This window comes from Triticum aestivum, chromosome 4B (assembly GCF_018294505.1).
Source record: "Triticum aestivum cultivar Chinese Spring chromosome 4B, IWGSC CS RefSeq v2.1, whole genome shotgun sequence".
Classification (NCBI taxonomy): domain Eukaryota; kingdom Viridiplantae; phylum Streptophyta; class Magnoliopsida; order Poales; family Poaceae; genus Triticum; species Triticum aestivum.
The window spans coordinates 13,607,061-13,626,654 of NC_057804.1; the positions used below are offsets into that span (position 1 = coordinate 13,607,061).

Genomic DNA, 19,594 nt, shown 5'->3' on the forward strand with positions numbered 1-19,594 from the left:
GTGAAAATCACTTCGGGACCCCAAAACAGTGAGTAATAGTCCATGAAACGAACCAGAATTAGCCAAAACTGTGAGTGTTGATGACTGACACGTAAACGCACCCCGGTGTTCGCTTATCGTGGGAAACACTCCGGGACCCCAAAACAGTGAGTAATAGTCCATGAAACAGGCCAAAATCGGCCAAAACTGTGCGTGTTGATGACCGACACGTAAGCGCACCCCAGGGTTCAACAACTATGGAAATCGCTTCGGGACCGCAAACAATGAGTAGTAGTCCATGAAACGGGCTAGAATCGGCCAAAACTATGAGTATTGATGACGGACACATAAACGCACCCCGGGGTTCGTTAATAGTGGAAATCACTCCAGGACCCCGAAACAGTGAGTAATAGTCCTTGAAACGGGTCAGAATCAGGCAAAAGTGTGAGTGTTAATAAACGCACCCCGAGATTCGTCAATCATGGAAATCACTCCGGGACCCCAAAACTGAGTAGTAGTCCATGAAACGGGCCAGAATCGGACCAAACTGTGAGTCTTGACGACCACACGAAAGCACACCTTGGGTTCGACAACCATGGAAATCGCTTTGGGACCATAAAACACTGAGTAATAGTCCAGGAAACGAGTCCGAATCAGGCAAAACCCTGAGTGTTGATGACCGACACGTAACCGCACACCGGGGTTCGTCAATAGTGGAAATCAATCCTGGACCCCAAAACAGTGACTAATAGTCCATGAAATGGGACAGAATTGGCCAAAACTGTGAGTGTTGATGGCCGACACGTAAACGCTCTCCGGGGTTCGTTAATCGAGGAAAACACTCTGGGACACCAAAACAGTGCGTAATAGTCCATGAAACGAGCCAGAATCGGCCAAAACAATGAGTGTTGATGACCGACAAGTAAACGCACCCCGGGGTTCGTTAATCGTGGAAATCACTTCGGGACACCAAAATAGTGAGTAATAGTCCACGAAACGAGCCAAAATCAGCCAAAACTATCACATTGATGACCGACACGTAAGCGCACCTTGGGTTCAACAACTATGGAAATCGCTTCGGGACCCCAAAACGGTGAGTAATAGTCCAGGAAACAAGTCGGAATTGGCGAAAACTGTGAGTTTTGACGACGGACACGTAAACACACCCCGAGGATCTTCTATCGTGGAAATCTCTCTGTGACCTCCAAACGGCGAGTAATAGTGTATGAAACGGGCCAGAATCGGCAAAATTGTGAGTGTTGATGACCGACACGTAAACGCACCCCGGGGTTCGTCAATCGTGGAAATTACACCGGGACTCCAAAACTGAGTAATAGTCCAAGAAACGGGCCAGAATCGCCCAAAGTGCAATTGTTGATGACCGACACGTAAGCGCACTTTGGGGTTTGACTACAATGAAAATTGCTTTGGTACCCCCAAACGGTAAGTAATAGTCCACAAAACGGAACAGAATCTACAAAAACCGTGTGTGTTGATGACCGACACGTAAACACACCCAGGGATTCGTTAATCATGGAAATCACTCCGGGACCCCAAAACATTGAGTAATAGTCCATGAACGGGCCAGAATCGGCCAAAACTGTTAGTGTTGATGACCGACACGTAAGCGCACCCCGGGGTTCGTTAATCATGGAAAACACTCCAGGACCCCAAAACAGTGAGTAATAGTCCACGAAATGGGTCAGAATCAGCCAAAACTGTGAGTGTTGATGAACGAAATGTAAACGCACCCCGGGGTTCGTTAATCGTGGAAATCACTCCGGGACCCCAAACAATGAGTAATAGTCCACGAATCGGGCCAGAATCGGCCAAAACTATGACTGTTGATGACCGACATATAAGCGCACCTTGGGGTTCAACAACTATGGAAATCGCTACTAGGCCCCAAAATGGTGAGTAATAGTCCACGAAACGGGTCAGAATTGACCAAAACTGTGAGTGTTGACGCCCCGGGGATCGTTAATCGTGAAAATCGCTCTGGGACCACAAAAACGCTAAGTAATAGTGCACAAAACGGACCAGAATTGGTCTAAATTGTGAGTGTTGATGACCGATACGTAAACGCACACTGGGGTTCACAATCGTGAAAATCACTTCGGGCCCCAAACTGAGTAATAGTCTAAGAAACAGGCCTGAATCGGCCCGAACTGCGAGTCTTGACGACCAACACGTTAGCACACCTTGGCATTCGACAACCATGGAAATCGCTTTGGGACCACAAAACAGTGTGTAATAGTTCACGAAACGGGTCAGAATCGACAAAAACTGCGAGTGTTGATGACCGACACGTAAACGCACATCGGGGTTCGTCAATCATGGAAATCACTCTGAAACCCCAAAACAGTGAGTAATAGCAGGCCAGAAACAGCCAAAACTGTGAGTGTTGATGACCGACACATAGAAGCACACCGGGGTTCTTTAATCATGGAAATCACTCCGGAACCCCAAAACGGTGAGTAATTGTCCATGAAACGGGCCAGAATCGGATAAAACTGTGAGTGTTGATGACCGACACGTAAACGCACCCCGGGGTTTGTTAATCGTGAAAAACACTCCGGGACCCCAATACAGTGAGTAATAGTCCACAAAATGGACCAAAATTGGCCAAAACTGTGAGTGTTGATTACCATCATGTAAGCGCATATTGGGGTTTAACAACTATGGAAATTGCCTCGGGACACCACAACGCCACGAAACGAGGCAGAATTGGCCAAAACTGCAAGTTTTGACGAAGGACATGAAAACACACCCCGGGGATCGTCAATCGTGAAAATCTCTATGTGACCCAAAACGGTGAGTAACAGTGCACGAAACGGATAAGAATCGGCCAAAATTGTGAGTATTGATGACCGACACGTAAACGCACCCCGGGGTTCGTTAATCGTGGAAATCACTCCGGGACCCCAAAACTGAGTAATAGTCCAAGAAACGGGTCAGAATCGACAAAAACCACGAGTGTTGATGACCAACACGTAAACACGCCCCGGGTTCTTCAATCGTGGAAATGACTCCAGGACCCCAAAACAGTGTGTAATAGTTCACAAACGGGCCAAAATCGGCCAAAACTGTGAGTCTTGATGATTGACACGTAAACGCACCTCGGGGTTCGTTAATCGTGGAAATCACTCCGGGACCCCAAAATAGTGAGTAATAGTCCATGAAACAGGCCAGAATCGGACAAAACTGTGAGTGTTAATGACCGACACGAAAACGACCCGGGGCTCGTTAATTGTGAAAATCACTCCGGGCCCCAAAATAGTGAGTAATGGTTCATGAAACGGGCCAGAATCGGTCAAAACTGTGAGTATTGATGACCGACATGTAAGCGCACCTTGGGGTTTAACAAACTATGAAAATCGCTTCGGGACCCCAAAACGGTGAGTAATAGTCCACAAAACGGTTCAGAATTGGCCAAAACTGTGAGTGTTGACGACGGACACGTAAACGCACCTCGGGATTCGTCAATCGTGAAAATCGCTATGGGACCCCAAAATGCTGAGTAATAATGCACGAAACAGAGCAGAATCGGCTAAAATTATGAGTGTTGATGACCAACACGTAAACGCACACCGGGATTCGTCAATTGTGGAAATCATTTCGGACCCCAAAACTGAGTAATAGTCGAAGAAACGGGCCAGAAACGCATAAACTGCGATTCTTGACGACCAACACGTAAGCACGCCTTGGGGTTCGACAATCATAAAAATCGTTTTGAGAGCACAAAACGGTGAGTAATAGTCCATGAAACGGGTCAGAATCGACAAAAACCGCGAGTGTTGATGACCGACATGTAAACGCATTCCGAGGTTCGTTAATCATGGAAATCATTACGGGACCCCAAAACGATGAATAAGAGTCTTTGTAGAGTAGGGGGCGACAATGATCCCCTTTGGCTCTCAAGAAGCTCCGCCACTGTGCACAACGAACTCCATTGTTTCAGTTAATCGATTTTTCGGTTACCTATTTTGAGTTTGATGTTCCGTTTCTATTTTTTTTTAAAGGTAGAAACTGAATTTTCGGTTTGTACTGAATGCCCATGCCTGTAGTTTACGCCCGTTGCGTGAACCATTTTTAGCATAACAGTACACGCACCAGGACCCCGACCCCAGGCGGCCAGCCAGACAAGGTCCTAGCTTTTTTTAACATGGGAAAAAAGAGTGCGGCTAATCTGTACCCGGGCTCAGCTGCACCCACGCTTAGAAACAAATTCAAAAAAAATACTAGAAAAATTCAAAAAATTCCAAATTTTTTTGTGGTGGTAGATAATTTGACACTTGAGGTACGCCCCAAAATTCAACTCATTTAAGCATCTGAGCAGCTCTCGGCAAAAAAGACAAAATCAGGGTCTGTAAAAATGTTTACTGTTCACGCACTGTTTTGACCCGATTTATCTTTTTTGCCGAGGGCTACTCAGATGTCCAAATAAGTTGAATTTTAGGGCACACCTCACACGTCAAATTATCTACCACCACAAAAAAAATTGGAATTGTTTGAATTTTTTGCTGAGAGGGAGCAGATGAGCCCGGGCTCCAGGATGAATTATCCGGGAAAAATGGGCATTCTTTGGGTAGAGCTCAAGCAACAGAGACACGATTCATCCAACATCATGACGCGCGACCTGTTAAATCACCAGCAGTGAGAGAGATGGACGGGTCTCGACTCGATGTATGCTATGGCTGGCGCATCAACAGTGCTGGTTACTACCTCCTTCCAGCGTCGGACTCGACTTGTTTCTTCGCCGCGCTTCTTATATATAGCTCGATTATTATGGTTGGGTTAGGTTTAATTATGTTCCAACAGATATTTTTACTCGTATATCGTGTTGGGCAATCGTTGGATACGATATTTTGTTATGAGCGGAGACTATCGTTGCACGTTTCGGCGTTGATGTCACCCGGCGGTGGTTGTGTGTCTTTGGATTTTTATTTCACGTTGAAACAGTGGAATTGCTGCTATAACGCTCGTATGGGCCGGTTCATGAAGCAGTCGCTCGCTCAGCTTGGTTCCTCTCTCCAGCCGCTCGCTTCATTTCTTTCCGCCCGCTTTATCGCTAGCTTAGAAAAAAAAATGGCTACCCTCTTTTTTTTAAGAACTTCATTATGTAAAAAGAATTTCATGTATTAAAAATATTGTGAATTAAAAAACATTTATTAAAAAACATTCATTAAAAAAAGTCCACCAATTTGAAAATTTTCAGAGATTTGAAAATGCTCACAAACTTTAGAAATGTTCATGAATTCAAAAATATATTCTTAAATTGTAGAAAATGTTCACGGTTTTTATTAAATATTCATGAATTTTGAACCGATGATCGAATTGCACTCGAGCTGGAGACAGGGACGCCCTCGCTAAGGGCTCAGCATGATCTTGCCAGAGACGGGAACGCCACGATTGGCTAGGACCTCATCGAGGGAGGAGAGGAAGGGGTTCACAGATTTGGGTTCAGTGCAAGCTCGTTGGCATTGGAAGTGATGGGTTGTAGCGGGGGTTATTGGTAGAAGGGTGATCAGGGACGCCGGTGGCCCAACAATTGTGGGGTTAGGAGGGGGTAGAGGGATGGTCGAGGAAGACGGTGACACAGCAGCTGTGGCGACACAATATGTGTATCCCAATTTTCATGTAAAAACATATTTTATCTACAAAAATAAGTTTATTCTTTTTCTTATAGAAACTCGGATCTATTATAAAAATTCACCAGAAGTACAAAACACCTTAAATATAATAAAAATGACATCGAAGTCTCTAGACCACCAAATGACCATTGTCGTCATCAGAGTAGAGCTGACCTTGTCGATGACAACCGAAAAATCTTTGTGCACGCGCCCTTAAGGACCAGTGCCCCCGAGCCGTAGTTGTGGCCGTTGAGCACTTAAATCGATTTGAAAAACCCGACATCAAATCTCGTAACCGCGTACACATGATGAGAAACCCTAATCTTATCACCCCAAGGAGCTGGAAGAAATCTATGTCGGAGCTCCGTCTCATCCGACCTAATGGACGAATTTGAGGAAGATCGAGTACCAAAAAACTGGCTCGATGAAGAAGCGTCACCATTTGAGGACTAAAACCCTAACCTCCGCTAGCTGTAGCCAAGGCACCAGGATACCCCTCCTCGTCATCGGTCACCGCAGCGACATGCAGAGGAAAGACGAATCCACGGGCTCATCGACCGAGATAGGGAAGAAAGGCTTTGCCCTAGTCACCAACTCACCATGCGAGGGGGGAAAGATAGACGTGGAGTTTCCACTCGTACGTTCATATCTAGATACTTCTTTCTGTCAGGGAGATAGTATAAAATTGTTACCAGTATATGATGCGGGAATGATATATACCACTACAGCATTCCAGAACGCCCCAGCACCGCGAGACCCGAGACAGACCGGCATTGAACCCACCAGACAGCGTGTGAAGCATCCATGATTGGTTTTCCTCCGGGCGCCAACCGAAAGATGATGCCCTAATCCTGTTGTCAAGCAGTAGAAAGCGTTGTAGCCCATCAATGCCCATGTCTCCTACACAGCGGCCACACCTAGGACCAAAAATTTCATGAACTAGTGAGCCTAGCACGTAGCATAGCATACTAGCAGGAAAAAAAGCAGCGAGCGAGCGAGCGAGCCGTGCCTTCCTTTTCCAGTTTCCATAATACTAGTACTAATCCGGATGCCCCCGGCGTGATGATTGGCCCCCATAATTTGGTCAGCACCGTGGGGTTCTTTCTCATGAGCGGCTAGTAGTGGTGAAAAATGTTTGTCTTGAAGCCTTTTTGCTTTGGACAAGAGGCTTCTTTCACCTTATTTAGTACTAGTAGTAATAAAAAGGAAAAGAAAAGAAAAGAGAAGCGGCTGGTAGGTAGCTGCTGTGAGAAATGTGAGTTGAGGAGCTAGCTTGTTGGCAAGGAACAAAAGTTTGTATAAAGGCATTCAATCCCAAGTTCCTAACAGTACTTGTCAATCCCCAAAGAGGTACTGCTAGCTCCTGCTAGCTCGGCTTGGGTTCAACAAAGTAATTCCACCAGCAAGCTTAACTACCAATCTCTATCTAAACTAGGAGTAATAAATAAACAAGTGTTAGGGCAACTTCAACGCAAGGAACCAAACGGGCACGTATTTTGTCCTTTTGGATTGCTGGTTTGGCCCGTCTCCGCCTATGTCCGCGCTAATCTGGACAGTGCGCCCAACCGGCCGACCCATTTGATCCGTTTGTATAGTGTGCCACCTATTTGGCACTCGGTCGTTTATTTTTAATTCCCATATTTTCATAATCAAACATAGCAAGTAGATAGCAAAATAAAAGGCTAGCATTTTTTGCATTATACCATATGTCCATATGCCATCCCGGCATACAACATTGCACCAAAAGGATCGCCACGACTATATTTCATTCCTCGGCCCTATAGTTCTTGAAAAACAAACACATAAAAGATGATCACACATAATCTCGGTCTTGAATGTACTCTCAAACCAAGCCTTCTTTTTTGGGGGGGTCATCTTGCTCGTGTCAGCCACCACGATATCCACTTCCTTAGAGATTAGCGCGAGCTCCACCTCCTTGACTCTTGCCCGAGCATTGGTCTCATCGATCTCGAGCTTCTTTTTTTGTATGTCAAAGTAGGGTTTTCATTTGCTCCTCTTTCTCTTGACGCTTCCTATTCCCTCTCTTCCTTTTGGGTAATGAACCCCTTCAAAGTTTCTTGCAAGGCGATTACTGAAGCATGACACTTCGTATCCACCTTTGAATTGGTCTTCCCCCTAGGCATCTTCTCACTTTCGATTGGGTCGGTGACCGATGAAGGCCCCCCACCTATTTTTTGGGCGGCATATTGGTCCTTGATCCCAAGGCCACTCACGTGATGGCCTTCGATATTCTCACGAGCACCACAAAATTTGTTCCACTCCAATTGGATGAAGCCATGCCTCTTTTGAATTGACACATCGACCTAGTCACTCTCAAATTTGCAGGGCTCAAACTTCCTACGTTCATGAAAGTAATCGCCGACCCTCTTCCAAAATGTAGTTCCTTTTTGCTTGTCGTTGGTTTTGGGATACTGTCCAATTGCCATCCAAGCTTCGCAAAACAACTTGCCCTCCACATCTGTGCATGCTCCTATCCTCATGCTTTTCCTCCTCTTTTGTGGCTGGCGTTGCTCCTCTAGCTCTTCTCAAACTCCAGTGGCTCCCGTCGATGTCAACACCCTCGCCGCCTTCAGCGTCATGGCCATCATTGTAGTGCCCATCGTTGTATTGGCCATGAGCGTCTTGGCCTTGGGTGTCTTGGTCGTCTTGAATCCCGTCGTCATCATACCCTTGGCCACTCTCATTGATCATCTCCTCCAAGACTTCCTCGAGAAACCTCAGATCGGCCGGTGTCGAGGTGGGTGTTCTATCAAACAAGTTGCGGGCATCGGGTAAGTTGGCTGAGGAGACCACCCACTAGTGCTTCCTTTGCGTCCTGGTGGACTGGCTGGCCACAGGTGTGACGTTGAGATCAATGGGGGGCACCACGGGGAAGACCGACACGTGGTCACCCATTTTTGGCGAGCCGTCCCGAGGCGATGTGGAGAAGCGGGACGCGACCGGGTCATGTCCAGGAAGGTACCCGTATGTCGGCGGAGTTGTTGACACGTGTAGGGCTCCGAAAGCTGCGGGCGGACCGCCGATGAGCTTGTCGCTGAAAGAACATGCAGTGCCCCCATGTTTGGTTTTGGTAATCGATGAAAATCTCTATGTACTAATGGTTGCCTTGAGTTATATTTGAAGGTTTTGTCCATAGGCTTTTCTTGAGTTATAGTTTGGTAATTATTTGTTGGTTTCAAGGAGAGTTTGTGATGACCAAGGTGCTATTCAAGGAATTACCTAAAGATTGGTCATGTGAGAGGTTGATCAAGACTAAGTCAAAGAGGGAATCAAGTTGATCAACACACAAAGCGTAGCAGATGTACCAAAAGGGATCAAGTGATCCCATGGTATGGTAAGCATTGTCAAATACGCTTTGTATACTGACCCATGGTCTTCTTGAGAGTTCTTTGTGGGGTTAGGTTGCGGTGTGCACGTTCAAGTGATGCATCACGAAGAGATCAAGTGCTTGAAGATTGCCGTCCATTGTGGTGACAATGGACTTGTGAAGATATGCCGAAGAGTGGCTCACCCATAGTGGACTATGGCGGAGCAACCTACTAGTCTTCACCGAGCCAACACAATCAAGAAAGGTGATCCAACTTGAGGAAGTCAAGTTCGTCTACATCTAGCTCAAGTGGACTATGTGCAAGGCAAAGGTTTGCCCTTGATAGGTTTTCTATTTTACCGGTCTCATGGTGGTAGTTGGGAGACCGGGTTATAGGATCGATTGTCGTATTATCAAGGGGGCTCTCAATGAGTATCTTGATCGTATCATTCGTAGAGAGCGCAAACCATTGCATCCTTACATCATCTTCATTGGTTCTTGTTTGGTTCTTCGTCTTTTGAGTTTTGGAGCTTATGGTCATCTTGATGGTAAGCTCGAGTTCATCAAAAATGGAGTTCACATGCATCTTCTATGATGTTTTCGATGATGGAAGGTTATGCCGGTTCTTCTCTGTTGGAGGTTTCACTCCTATATTTGTTAGGCATACCTTCCCCGCCTTCTCTGTCGCTGTTTTGATGTTACTCATTGTCTTCTATCCCACAAGCTTGAGTTTGCTCAATTCGGAGCTCATTTGCAGAAGTTATGGCAGTTCTGGTTTTATGTATCCTTCTGTTGTCTTTAGCTGCGATATGAAGGCAGCCAAGTGCTAAAGCCTCTGCGCGTGCGTTAGTACTGCTCAAGGGAGCGGTAGTACCACAGGGGCTAGTGGTAGTACCGCTCCTGGTGAGCGGTAGTACCGCTGCCTCCAGCCCTGACGCTGATGCATGCGGAAGTAGGTGCGGATATATTTTTTTACATTCGCCCTTATGCGGTAGTACCTCTCCCTGTGAACTGTAGTACCATGCCGGCTTTCTACTCGAAGCTAGCTCCAGTGGATGTAGGTGCGGCAGTAATTTTTTACATTTGTGGACGCGCGGTAGTACCGCTATCCCCAGCAGTAGTACCGCTACCTCACTATGTATACTGCCGTGTGCTGCACCTGTGTGGCCGTTGAATACTACCCCTACGGTAGTACCGCAAGGGCAAGCGGTAGTACCGCCATGTTACCCCGTTGCCGTAGTGTTTCTTTTGGCTACTGCCGCCCTAGCGGTAGTACCGCTCGGTGCGGGTTGTGAGGATAACGGTTGGATTTTTTCCCACCTATAAAAGGGGGTCTTCTTTCCCAATGAACCTTATCATTTGAGCTCGTGTTCTTCCCCCATTGTTGACCTTCTTCGAGCTTGCTAATTCTCAATCCCTCCATGGATTCTTGCTAGTTTTTGAGGGAAAAGAGAGAGGAGATCTAGATCTACATTTCCACCAATCACTTTCTCCTCTATGTGAGGGGAATCCCTTGAATCTAGCTAGATCTTGGAGTTCTTGGTGTTCTCCTTCTTGTTCTTCCTCTCACTTTCCCTTCTAACATTAGTTGCTTCGGTGGGATTTAAGAGAGAAAGACTTGGGCACTCCGTGTGCCCTTGCCATTGCATTTGGTGCATCGGTTTGAGTTCTCCACGGTGATACATGGAAGTTACAAGTTGAGAAGCTTATTACTCTTGGGTGCTTGGTACCCTTGAGCTTGTTCCTCTTGGGTGCTTGGGCGCCCTAGACAGTTGGTGGTGTTCGGAGCTCAATCATTATGGTGTAAAGCTCCGGGCAAGCGTTGGGGTCTCCAATTAGGTTGTGGAGATCGCCCTGAGCAATTTGACGGGTACCGGTGACCGCTCCAAGGGTTGACAAAGTGTACGGATTCGGTGACCGCCCCCAAGGGTTGCCATTTGTACGGGTTTGGTGACCGCCCTCAAGGGTCTGTTAGTGGAATCACGACATCTTGCATTGTGCGAGGGCGTGAGGAGATTACAGTGGCCCTAGTGGCTATTTGGGGAGCATTGTGCCTCCACACCGCTCCAAACGAAGATTAGCATCCGCAAGGGTGTGAACTTCGGGATACATCGTCGTCTCCGTGTGCCTCGGTTATCTCTTACCCGAGCCCTTTACTTATGCACTTTACTTTGTGATAGTCATATTGTTTCTTGTCATATATTTTGCTATCACCTTGTAGTTTATCTTGCTTAGCATAAGTTGTTGGTGCACATAGGTGAGCCTAGTTGTTGTAGGTTTTGTGCTTGACAAATTAACCGCTAGGTTTATTCCGCATTTGTTCAAGCCTAAACTGTGATTGTTTTAAAAGCGCCTATTCACCCCCACCCCCCACCCCCATCCCTCCACTCTAATCGACATCCACGATCTTTCAGCCGCCACAGCGGCCATGTGAAAAGGGACGGCTCGTCGTGTTACCCTAGAAGGAGGAGGGCATGTTGCTGGCCTTAGCGACGAGGGCCTCGCTTTCCGCAGCGACGGCCTGCGGCTGAGCGGTTTGGGCTACGGCGGCAACTTCTTTTTCCGCCTTCTCCTTCTTTCTCCGGCCAGCCCTCTTTGTCGTCTCCTCCGGGGTGTGCACCTTCTTCGGCTTCTTCAGGCCCACGGCGCAGGCGGCCATGAGGGGGATGGTGGCTGCCTGGAAGGGGGCGGCGACGGGGTTGGGCGCGTCAGCCATGGCGGGAGGGCGGGATGGTTTCGAGAGAGAGTGGAGGGAATGGCGTGGGTGTGCCACAGCTCGGCGGGCCAGGGGAGGGCGTCCGCGCGGACGTAAATTGAGCCCAATATTGGTCCAAAAATTGGTCGCGACGGACAAAAAAAATGGACACCCACCGGTTTACGTAGACGCATTAGACCGTGTCTTTTGTCGACATGAATCCAAACTAAGGTGAAGGAACGAAAAACGCGTCGTGCGCTGCAGTTAGCATTAGTGCGCCAAAGCGGGCTGTCCTTGTCTCTAAGTACTAATCAGTAGGAGTAGCGGTACTATGAGGCTTTGACAATCGGCGCCCGGTTCGTGTACGCCGCACAGTGAGGTGCGCGTTGGGGAGGATCGTGTGGATCGCCCGGGGCCGGAGCGGCGGAGCCACGGAGGAAGGAGACAAGGCGATGGAGAGGCCGTCGTGTGGCCGCGCCGCGCCCCACTGTGGCTCGCGCACGGCACAGCGCCGCGGCGGTTTTGACCAACTGCTCCCGCTCAGCTTCACGCACCCCCGACCGACAGACACGGCGACGTGTGGGGCTCCGGCCGGCGTCTGCCGCAGACACGGCAGTTTGTTCGTCGCCGTCCTGTCCTTTCTTTCTGCATGCACTGTTGTCTCGTGCGAGCTGCGGAGCCATGGCAATGAAGCTCGAGTTTTTCAGCGCCGAACAAACTGGTGTCTGTTCGTTCATTTTGACGACGATGATGATGATGGTAATTATTGTTAAAGCTCGTGATGGCGAGACCGACATTGATGGATGGGTGGCTTCCTTCCTTCACCAGCAAGCAAGGAAGGCGGGCGTACCATGTGTACAATGTGTGTGTGTAGGGGAGGGCAAAAGGAGCCGGAGAGGGGCCAAGGCTGGATTAGGCATCAGTGGTGTCTCCCAAAGGGCGGAGCAACAAAGGCACGGGCTAATCAAGTGGGCATGGCCCTGCGAATGGGTACAGACAAAAAGACCTCTGTTTTTGTTGACGCATCTTGTCCGTCCGTCCGTCCATCACCCATTGACCAAACCGAACTGGGGCAGCAGCAGCACCGCAGGCAGCAGAGGTAAAACCGAGTAAAAGTTGCTGGCTTCCAGCGAGTGTTAGCACCACTGTCTGCTGACCGCCGGTAGGTAGTAATCCGGCGGGCCACTCGATCATGGGACGATCGCGGTATAATTCAGCCGCCAACACAACACAGACAGACAGACACAATCGATCGATGGATCTCTGTCTCCCCACCTTTTCCTTCCTCACAGTCAGCCTCTGTGCTCCTGTGTGCCTCCTCGACCTTTTCCTTCCTCACAGAGGACCCTATAGCCAAGGCGAGGCGGCATTATATTGCATTCCACCTACGTGCCGGTGCACTTGCTCTCGTCTCCTCTCCGAATTTGGCGGAGGAAGAAGCGGCGAGGCGGCATGAAGGAGGTGGCGGCGGGCGGCGCGGGGGTGTCCCCGTGCGCGGCGTGCAAGCTGCTGCGGCGGCGGTGCTCGCCGGGGTGCGTGTTCGCGCCCTACTTCCCCTCCGGCGAGCCGCACCGCTTCGCCAGCGTGCACAAGGTCTTCGGCGCCAGCAACATCAGCAAGCTCCTCCAGGTCCGTCCCAGCACCGCTTATGCGACGTTATTATGCCAAAGATAGCACGCTTCTTTGCATGCATAATTACCAAGTTTCTCATAGTGGCAGTGGCCATGCCCCATGCCACAAGAGACAAGGAGAACGAGAGAGAGAGATCGTCTTTGTTTCTTTATTAGTTATACTGATTAGAGAGAGATTCTCGGCGTGTGCTGTGCTGTGCGATCACAGACAAGAAGATCCTTCCTCTCTCGTTCGTTAGAAAAAAATAATAGAGACCATCACCATGCGCTGTCAAACTCTAATCTAATCGCAACAAGAGGTCTCATACCGATATTTGACACACACAAAAAAAAGATTGCTCTTACGCTTGCTTGCTTAGCTGCAGTCCATGTGGTGTAGAGTTTTCACATTTGCACTTTCTTTTGCTATGCTATGCTATGGTTGACGACGCCATCCATATTTACCATCAAGCTTCCCTTCTTCAAAAAGAAAAAAAGACATTCATCAAGCATGGGCAGCAACGTCCTACTCCCTCCGTCTCATAATGTAATATTGGTGTCAAAAAACGTCTTACATTATGGGATGAGTACTTTCACTGTTCACAGGGGAACCTGTCCCTGAAGCAACCCTACATGTGCAGTGCAGTCAATTTAAACTTTTTTTTCGATAAAGGTGGTCAAATTAAACTAGATTGATTGCCCAAAGGCATGCCTAGTTACTATTATAAGATTTTTTTTTCCATACTTCCCATCACTGATGCTCCCATAGACATGCCTACTTACTACTAGGTTCTTACTAAATCGACAAAGTTTTGTTGGACATGTCTCCAAATGAAAGCTTCTCCCTCCCATGTGATAATCCATCCCAGCAGTCAGTAAATCAGTGGCGTACGGCCTAGCTCTCCCTCGGCAGTCAGCCCATCTTCAGACGACCACTGCACATGCCTCCCATCTCAACAGAAAATTCAGAAAACTTTCGGCCGCACCAAACATGTCGCAACCATCATCTTTCTCAGCTTATTAGGGTCATATCGTTCATGTGTACTCCCTCTTTTTACCAAAATAGATGACCCAACTTACTAGCTGGGACTCTTTTTACTTCCGTCTGAAACTAACCATGATGTGTGTGTGCAACCTGCAGGAGATTCCGGCGGAGCACCGGGGCGACGCGGTGAGCAGCCTGGTGTACGAGGCGAACGCGCGCGTGCGGGACCCCATCTACGGCTGCGTCGGCGCCATCACGTCGCTGCAGCGGCAGGTGGAGTCGCTGCAGACGCAGCTCGCGCTCGCGCAGGCCGAGATGGTCAGGCTCAGGATGGCCAACGCCTACGGGACGGCGCGCCACGGCCGCAACGGCGGCGGAAGCACCGCCAGCGGCTCGCCGTCCTCCATGTCGTCGCCGACCAAGACGGCGGACCACCATGACATGGCTGTGGATCAGTCCGGCGTCATGGAGCTGGAGCTGGAGTGCTCCAGGTTCTGGTCATTCTGAAGGCTGGGCGACAAGCTATATTATTACTTAGGCTGATGATTTAGTGCGTGATCAGGTGATGGTTTGGTATATATAGAAGCATTAGTATTTAAAAGTAGACTACGGTGACACCGGGAGGAAGGTGAGGGCAGAGTGAAAGCCCTTCTTCTCTCCTCTCCTATATACGCCTCCAGCAAGTCCGCGGATTTTTGGCTGTGCTTTTGTTGACAAGGGTGGAAGAAACACTCCTACAGGCTACAGACATTTTGGTATTTTGGTGTGTGCTTTGTGCTACCCCATTGCAAGAACATTGCTGCCCTTTGAATTCTATCTAGTTGGACAGTCGGACTCCGCAACAGAAATGCAGGCTGTGTTTTTAGTTCAAGTTATTGCATCTCTATCTGGTAGATATCAGATAACCATATATTGCATGCAGCTCAAGTTATCAGAAGGCATGAAACAGCTTCGAGTTGTTTTTTGCTACAATGCTGGCTCCCGAGAACGAACGATCTGAAGAAACAAAGCTGAGAACCAAATTTTTACCAGATTACAACTTGTAAACCGCTTTAGTTCAGGCAGATCCAACCATTTCATGATCTAATGGTCCAAAATTGCAATTGAGCATTGCATACCACTCTAGGCGACATAAGTTATCCGGCGCGGTATCTTCCTACGGTCTGCAACCCCAACAAATTAAAATACTTGTTACCACACAGCTCTCTCGGCGCATAGGTCATGGAACTGCTTAATTTGGTAGGAAGCCTTACCAGAACCGGAGCACTTCGTGAGTCCTACGCCCTACGGCAAGCTGCGGTTTAGTAAGCCTTGGAAAGAGAGGTATAGGTCTTTGCTGTCTGGACCAAATATTTCTTCAGCCTTCTTGAGGGTTTCCTGGTTCACATGTAAATATGGTAAGTTATTTATTTATCGAGGCTCATGGCACAACATAGACTCAATTCATGAATTAGCAAAAAGATGCAGACGGCCAACCTCTCGTGACTGCTTATGAGCATTCAGCTCCTTGATGTTCGCTAAAAACGCTCCAAACTGTTCGTATGATAGACGGCTCCTGAAAAATCGGTGTGCTTTAGGGATTTTGATACACCCATCTTGGCTGATGTTGAAGATGTAAAGAGTAGGGGATCAACTGACCTGGCCTGACGGAAAAATTCTTTTCCATCAATACGAGGAGTGCGACCTGAAAACCCAAGCATCAACCATATTAACGATATCATGTTGCACACAATCATTTAAAAAGGCACAAGATATCTTCAAAGTTCAGAATAAATGAAACCTGGGTTGGGACGTCCCCTTGGAGGTGAGTTAGCTGCAGACGACTGCTTGCTTGAATACCATGGTGTCATTGACATGTGTCCTTCGATTCGAGTTCTTGAAGGCGAGGTAGCTCCAGATACCAACTTTGGTGTTGCGGTGGTGGACATTCCTCTTGGAGAAGCAGAGGTGGACATTATATTTGGTGTGGCTTCTGGCGTAAGGCGTTGGTTGATGTGTGGGGAGAGGGCATACTTTTGGACTGGAGTCCTTGCCGCTGTATACCAAATAGATAGGCCAAAATGCAGAGGATTAAATCATGGACGGCTTGAGAACATCGAAGTAGTCGATCAATAGGAAGTTAAGAAGACCTTCTCTTGTTGTGCTTCCAAGATCCCCAGACCCATTCAACAAATTTGCTGCAGTGTGGCTGATAGATCCATCTTCAATATTCAAAGATAATAGCAGTCAGGGATTAGTGTCAAAGTATTTCCGGTGATACATAGAAGATAGAACAGAAAAGGTCTTCGGGATAAACCTCCACAGGACGATGTTTTAGATGATACTGACTGATCACATGTTGTAATGTCAACAGTTTCTTGGGGCTGCTTGGAAAGAGTCAGCAGAGAATCAAGGGGAAACTGTCAAACATTGCCATAGACTAGCAAGAAATAACATATACAAACAGAGATTGGATAATAATGTGATTACACACCGATGTACTATCATCGCGGAGTGACTGCATCAGATGCCTCTTGAACGACTCCAGCTGATAATAGAGCAAATAGTTCAGAATGTTGTCGAATAAAAAAAGTTGAAGGAGAAAGGATTCCATAGAACTGAGAAGCAATCATCTGACTTGTTCCTTAGATAGCTTAACAAAGAGTGCCTCTCCTTTCATTTGTCATGGAAATTTAGAGAAATGCACACATTTGTTCAGTCCTTGCATGCATTTTTGCAAGGCTTGCAAGGCTTTCCTAACTCTGGCACGCCACAATGCCAATGAACATAGTTGCTGACTAGATTGATCGTATTTCACTTTCACCAGAATAAATGCAGTTGATTACCTTCCTACAATCCCTTGATTTGCTATCATTGTTTGCACATGGCATTAAATATATGAAGAATTCCATTTTTCTGTCAAACCTCGTAATGATACCATGAGTGCTTTAGGCCGCCCACAAGAAATGTTTTAGGATACCGCCATACAATTACAACCTATCTTTGCTCAATGGGCACAAAATATCTCTCATTTGTAGCCAGCCGAAGTTAGAATTCACTCTTCCCTGGTACTACTACCAAGATTAGTGTACTGAATAGCCCAGATTGGTGAATGAGTTTCAGACACATAATCGCAGTGAGCTACTACATCACTAAGTCATTCACCACTAAACCAATCACATGACCAGAGATTTCAGCTGCACCACCTGTCCCAACCTCCCTCCCAGGGCCGCACATCACTACATAGACCAACATCTACCGCAAGGATAGCGAGAAGAAAAAGGATGCGAGGAGGGGGCAACCTTGTGCAGGTCGCGCGCCTGCTTCTTGGAGGTCTGCGCGAGCGAGTCCCGCTCCTTGCTCAGCTGAATCTGCACCCACACGCAAAGGCAAAGCAGCAAAAGCCTCGTCAGCCAACGGAGGCGGAAGCGGAACCAGACGAGAGAGCGGAGGAGAACGGGAATCAGAAGCCCACTGACATTGTCCTCGAGCGCGGCGCGGAGCCTGGCGTTGGTCTCCTGGAGCGCGCGGTCGAGCAGCGCGACGCGGTCCCGCAGCTCGGCGTTCTCCCGGTCCCGCTCGGCGGCGCCCTCCCTGAGCCGCGCCGCCTCGCGCTCGAGCCCGGTGACCCGGCCGGCGACGGCCAGCGCGGTGATGCGGCGCGCCAGATCCAGCTGCTCGTAGGGGTCCCGCGGCAGCACCGCCAGCACGCCGTCCGGCAGCGCGAACTCCGAGACCCCCAGCCCCGCCGCCGCGCCCTCCGCCGGTGGCATCGCCGCGGGTAGACGAGACGAGATCTCGGCCGCTTCGGAGGGGATGGGAGGGAGAGCTGGCTGAAAGGGACCACTGCCTGCCGCCTCGCTGCTGCGCGTGGAAAAGTTTCGATTTTTGAAATCGGTGGGAGGGGGGGACTCGGCTCGGCGGCGGAAGCGAGGTTTCGAATTGTTTTGGGGTGGGCACGGTCCTCTGTTTGTTTGCGTTTGGGTGGACGGACGCCCACCCCCGAGAAATAGCAACTGACTGTTTGTTTTTGTCCAAAAAATTACGGCGGAACTCTCGTATGAAATATCTCGTTCATGCTAGAGTTCCGCCGTACAAAACGAGGACACTTTCGGCGAAATCTCATTTCATACCGAAGCATGAGACTTCGATATGAAACACGGTAGAATAGCGCTATTTTTCTCGGGCTCAAGAAGGGAGTTTTCTCGTTCGAAGCTCGAGAAAATGGCCTCCATGCTAGTGCTACCCTCTCCCCCGCAGCTGATTTAAACTTTGTCTACTTTTAGAAAGGATTCATGCCCTAGGTGTTGAAACTGAGATTCGCACAAGGCCTTCCAAAACCCTTTCTTGTGGGCGTGATTTTCGCAAATTAACCAGACGGCTGTGTTACTTCCACGGCTTCAGTGGAAAAATATTCTTCCTTTGCACTGGTTTAAACTCCATCTTTTTTTTAACGGATCTACGGCGTAGCCTGAACCATTTTCATTATCATAGTTAAGACAGAAATACAAACACAACAGCTACACAAGTGTAGCACCCAACAGACACAAGAAGGAACAAGGGACAACAAAGAAGAACCAGGAAACAAGCTACGACAAGTAGCTGACACCAAGAACTTAGCACCCATCACCACTAGGCTAATCGAGAAAAGCAGGAGCTAGCTTTGATGGAACAGTCGAAAGGAGATTCATTGCCGAGAAGACAAATAGAAGAAGCCACCCGCTGCCCTGCGATCACTCACACCTTGAAGAGCTAGGAAGTCACAGTCGCCATCGAAGGGCATCCCATTGCCTAGCCACGTCGCAACAGAAAGAGCCACTGACCGTGCCAAAGGGCAATGCTCCGCCGAGACAGCCCCTGCACCTCCTCTAGGACACACCATGGCCACCATCACAAATAGATGGAGCCAGAGCACTATGCAAAGCAACAAAACCTCACGCGCCGTCGAAGGGCACCGAACACCGAGACATCATCGTCGCCATGAGCCCCCATGAGAGGTCAACCAACAGCACCAGGATGACCAAGGCCCAGTCGCCGCCACAGACCACTTCCACCGCCACCACCGAGCATTCCAACCACCCAACAACCTCTGCCTACCCAGACATCGAGCAACCAACGGCAAATTCCGTGGCTCCAAAAAACAACGCCCCCAAGGGGGAGAATGGCATCGAGATGCCATCGTTGTCCGAACCAATAAAGGATCTAAGGCTTTCGCCCGGAGCACACGAATGAGCAGGTGGCAGCAGCTCCCCAATGACCCTTCAAGAAGGGAAACGGCGCCTAAAGGCGTCGCCGTCATCGTTGCCGCACAAGGCTTTCTCCTGAAGCATCCCCAACCTGGTCGTCCCCGCAGATGCCAACGCTTGATTCCAGCAACACAAGACC

The 19,594-nt window shown here is 48.8% G+C and overlaps 2 protein-coding genes across 2 annotated transcripts; one reads left to right on the forward strand and one right to left on the reverse strand.

The window, feature by feature from the left end:
- The first annotated feature begins 12,901 nt into the window (after positions 1 to 12,901).
- LOC123090590 (LOB domain-containing protein 4) lies at positions 12,902 to 15,077 on the forward strand. Its single transcript, XM_044511908.1, has 2 exons — positions 12,902 to 13,264; positions 14,387 to 15,077. Exons 1-2 carry the CDS (start codon positions 13,088 to 13,090, stop codon positions 14,735 to 14,737), a joined length of 528 nt encoding a protein of 175 aa, XP_044367843.1. The 5' UTR covers positions 12,902 to 13,087; the 3' UTR covers positions 14,738 to 15,077.
- A 44-nt stretch (positions 15,078 to 15,121) lies between these two features.
- Positions 15,122 to 18,182, reverse strand: LOC123090589 (uncharacterized protein At4g15545). Its single transcript, XM_044511907.1, has 10 exons — positions 17,689 to 18,182; positions 17,512 to 17,580; positions 16,704 to 16,757; positions 16,527 to 16,593; positions 16,360 to 16,431; positions 16,011 to 16,265; positions 15,869 to 15,914; positions 15,707 to 15,785; positions 15,484 to 15,607; positions 15,122 to 15,393 (listed from the first exon to the last, which is right to left on the reverse strand). The coding sequence occupies exons 1-9, from the start codon at positions 17,980 to 17,982 to the stop codon at positions 15,515 to 15,517; spliced, it is 1,029 nt and encodes a 342-aa protein (XP_044367842.1). The 5' UTR covers positions 17,983 to 18,182; the 3' UTR covers positions 15,122 to 15,393; positions 15,484 to 15,514.
- Between the last annotated feature and the right edge of the window lie 1,412 nt (positions 18,183 to 19,594).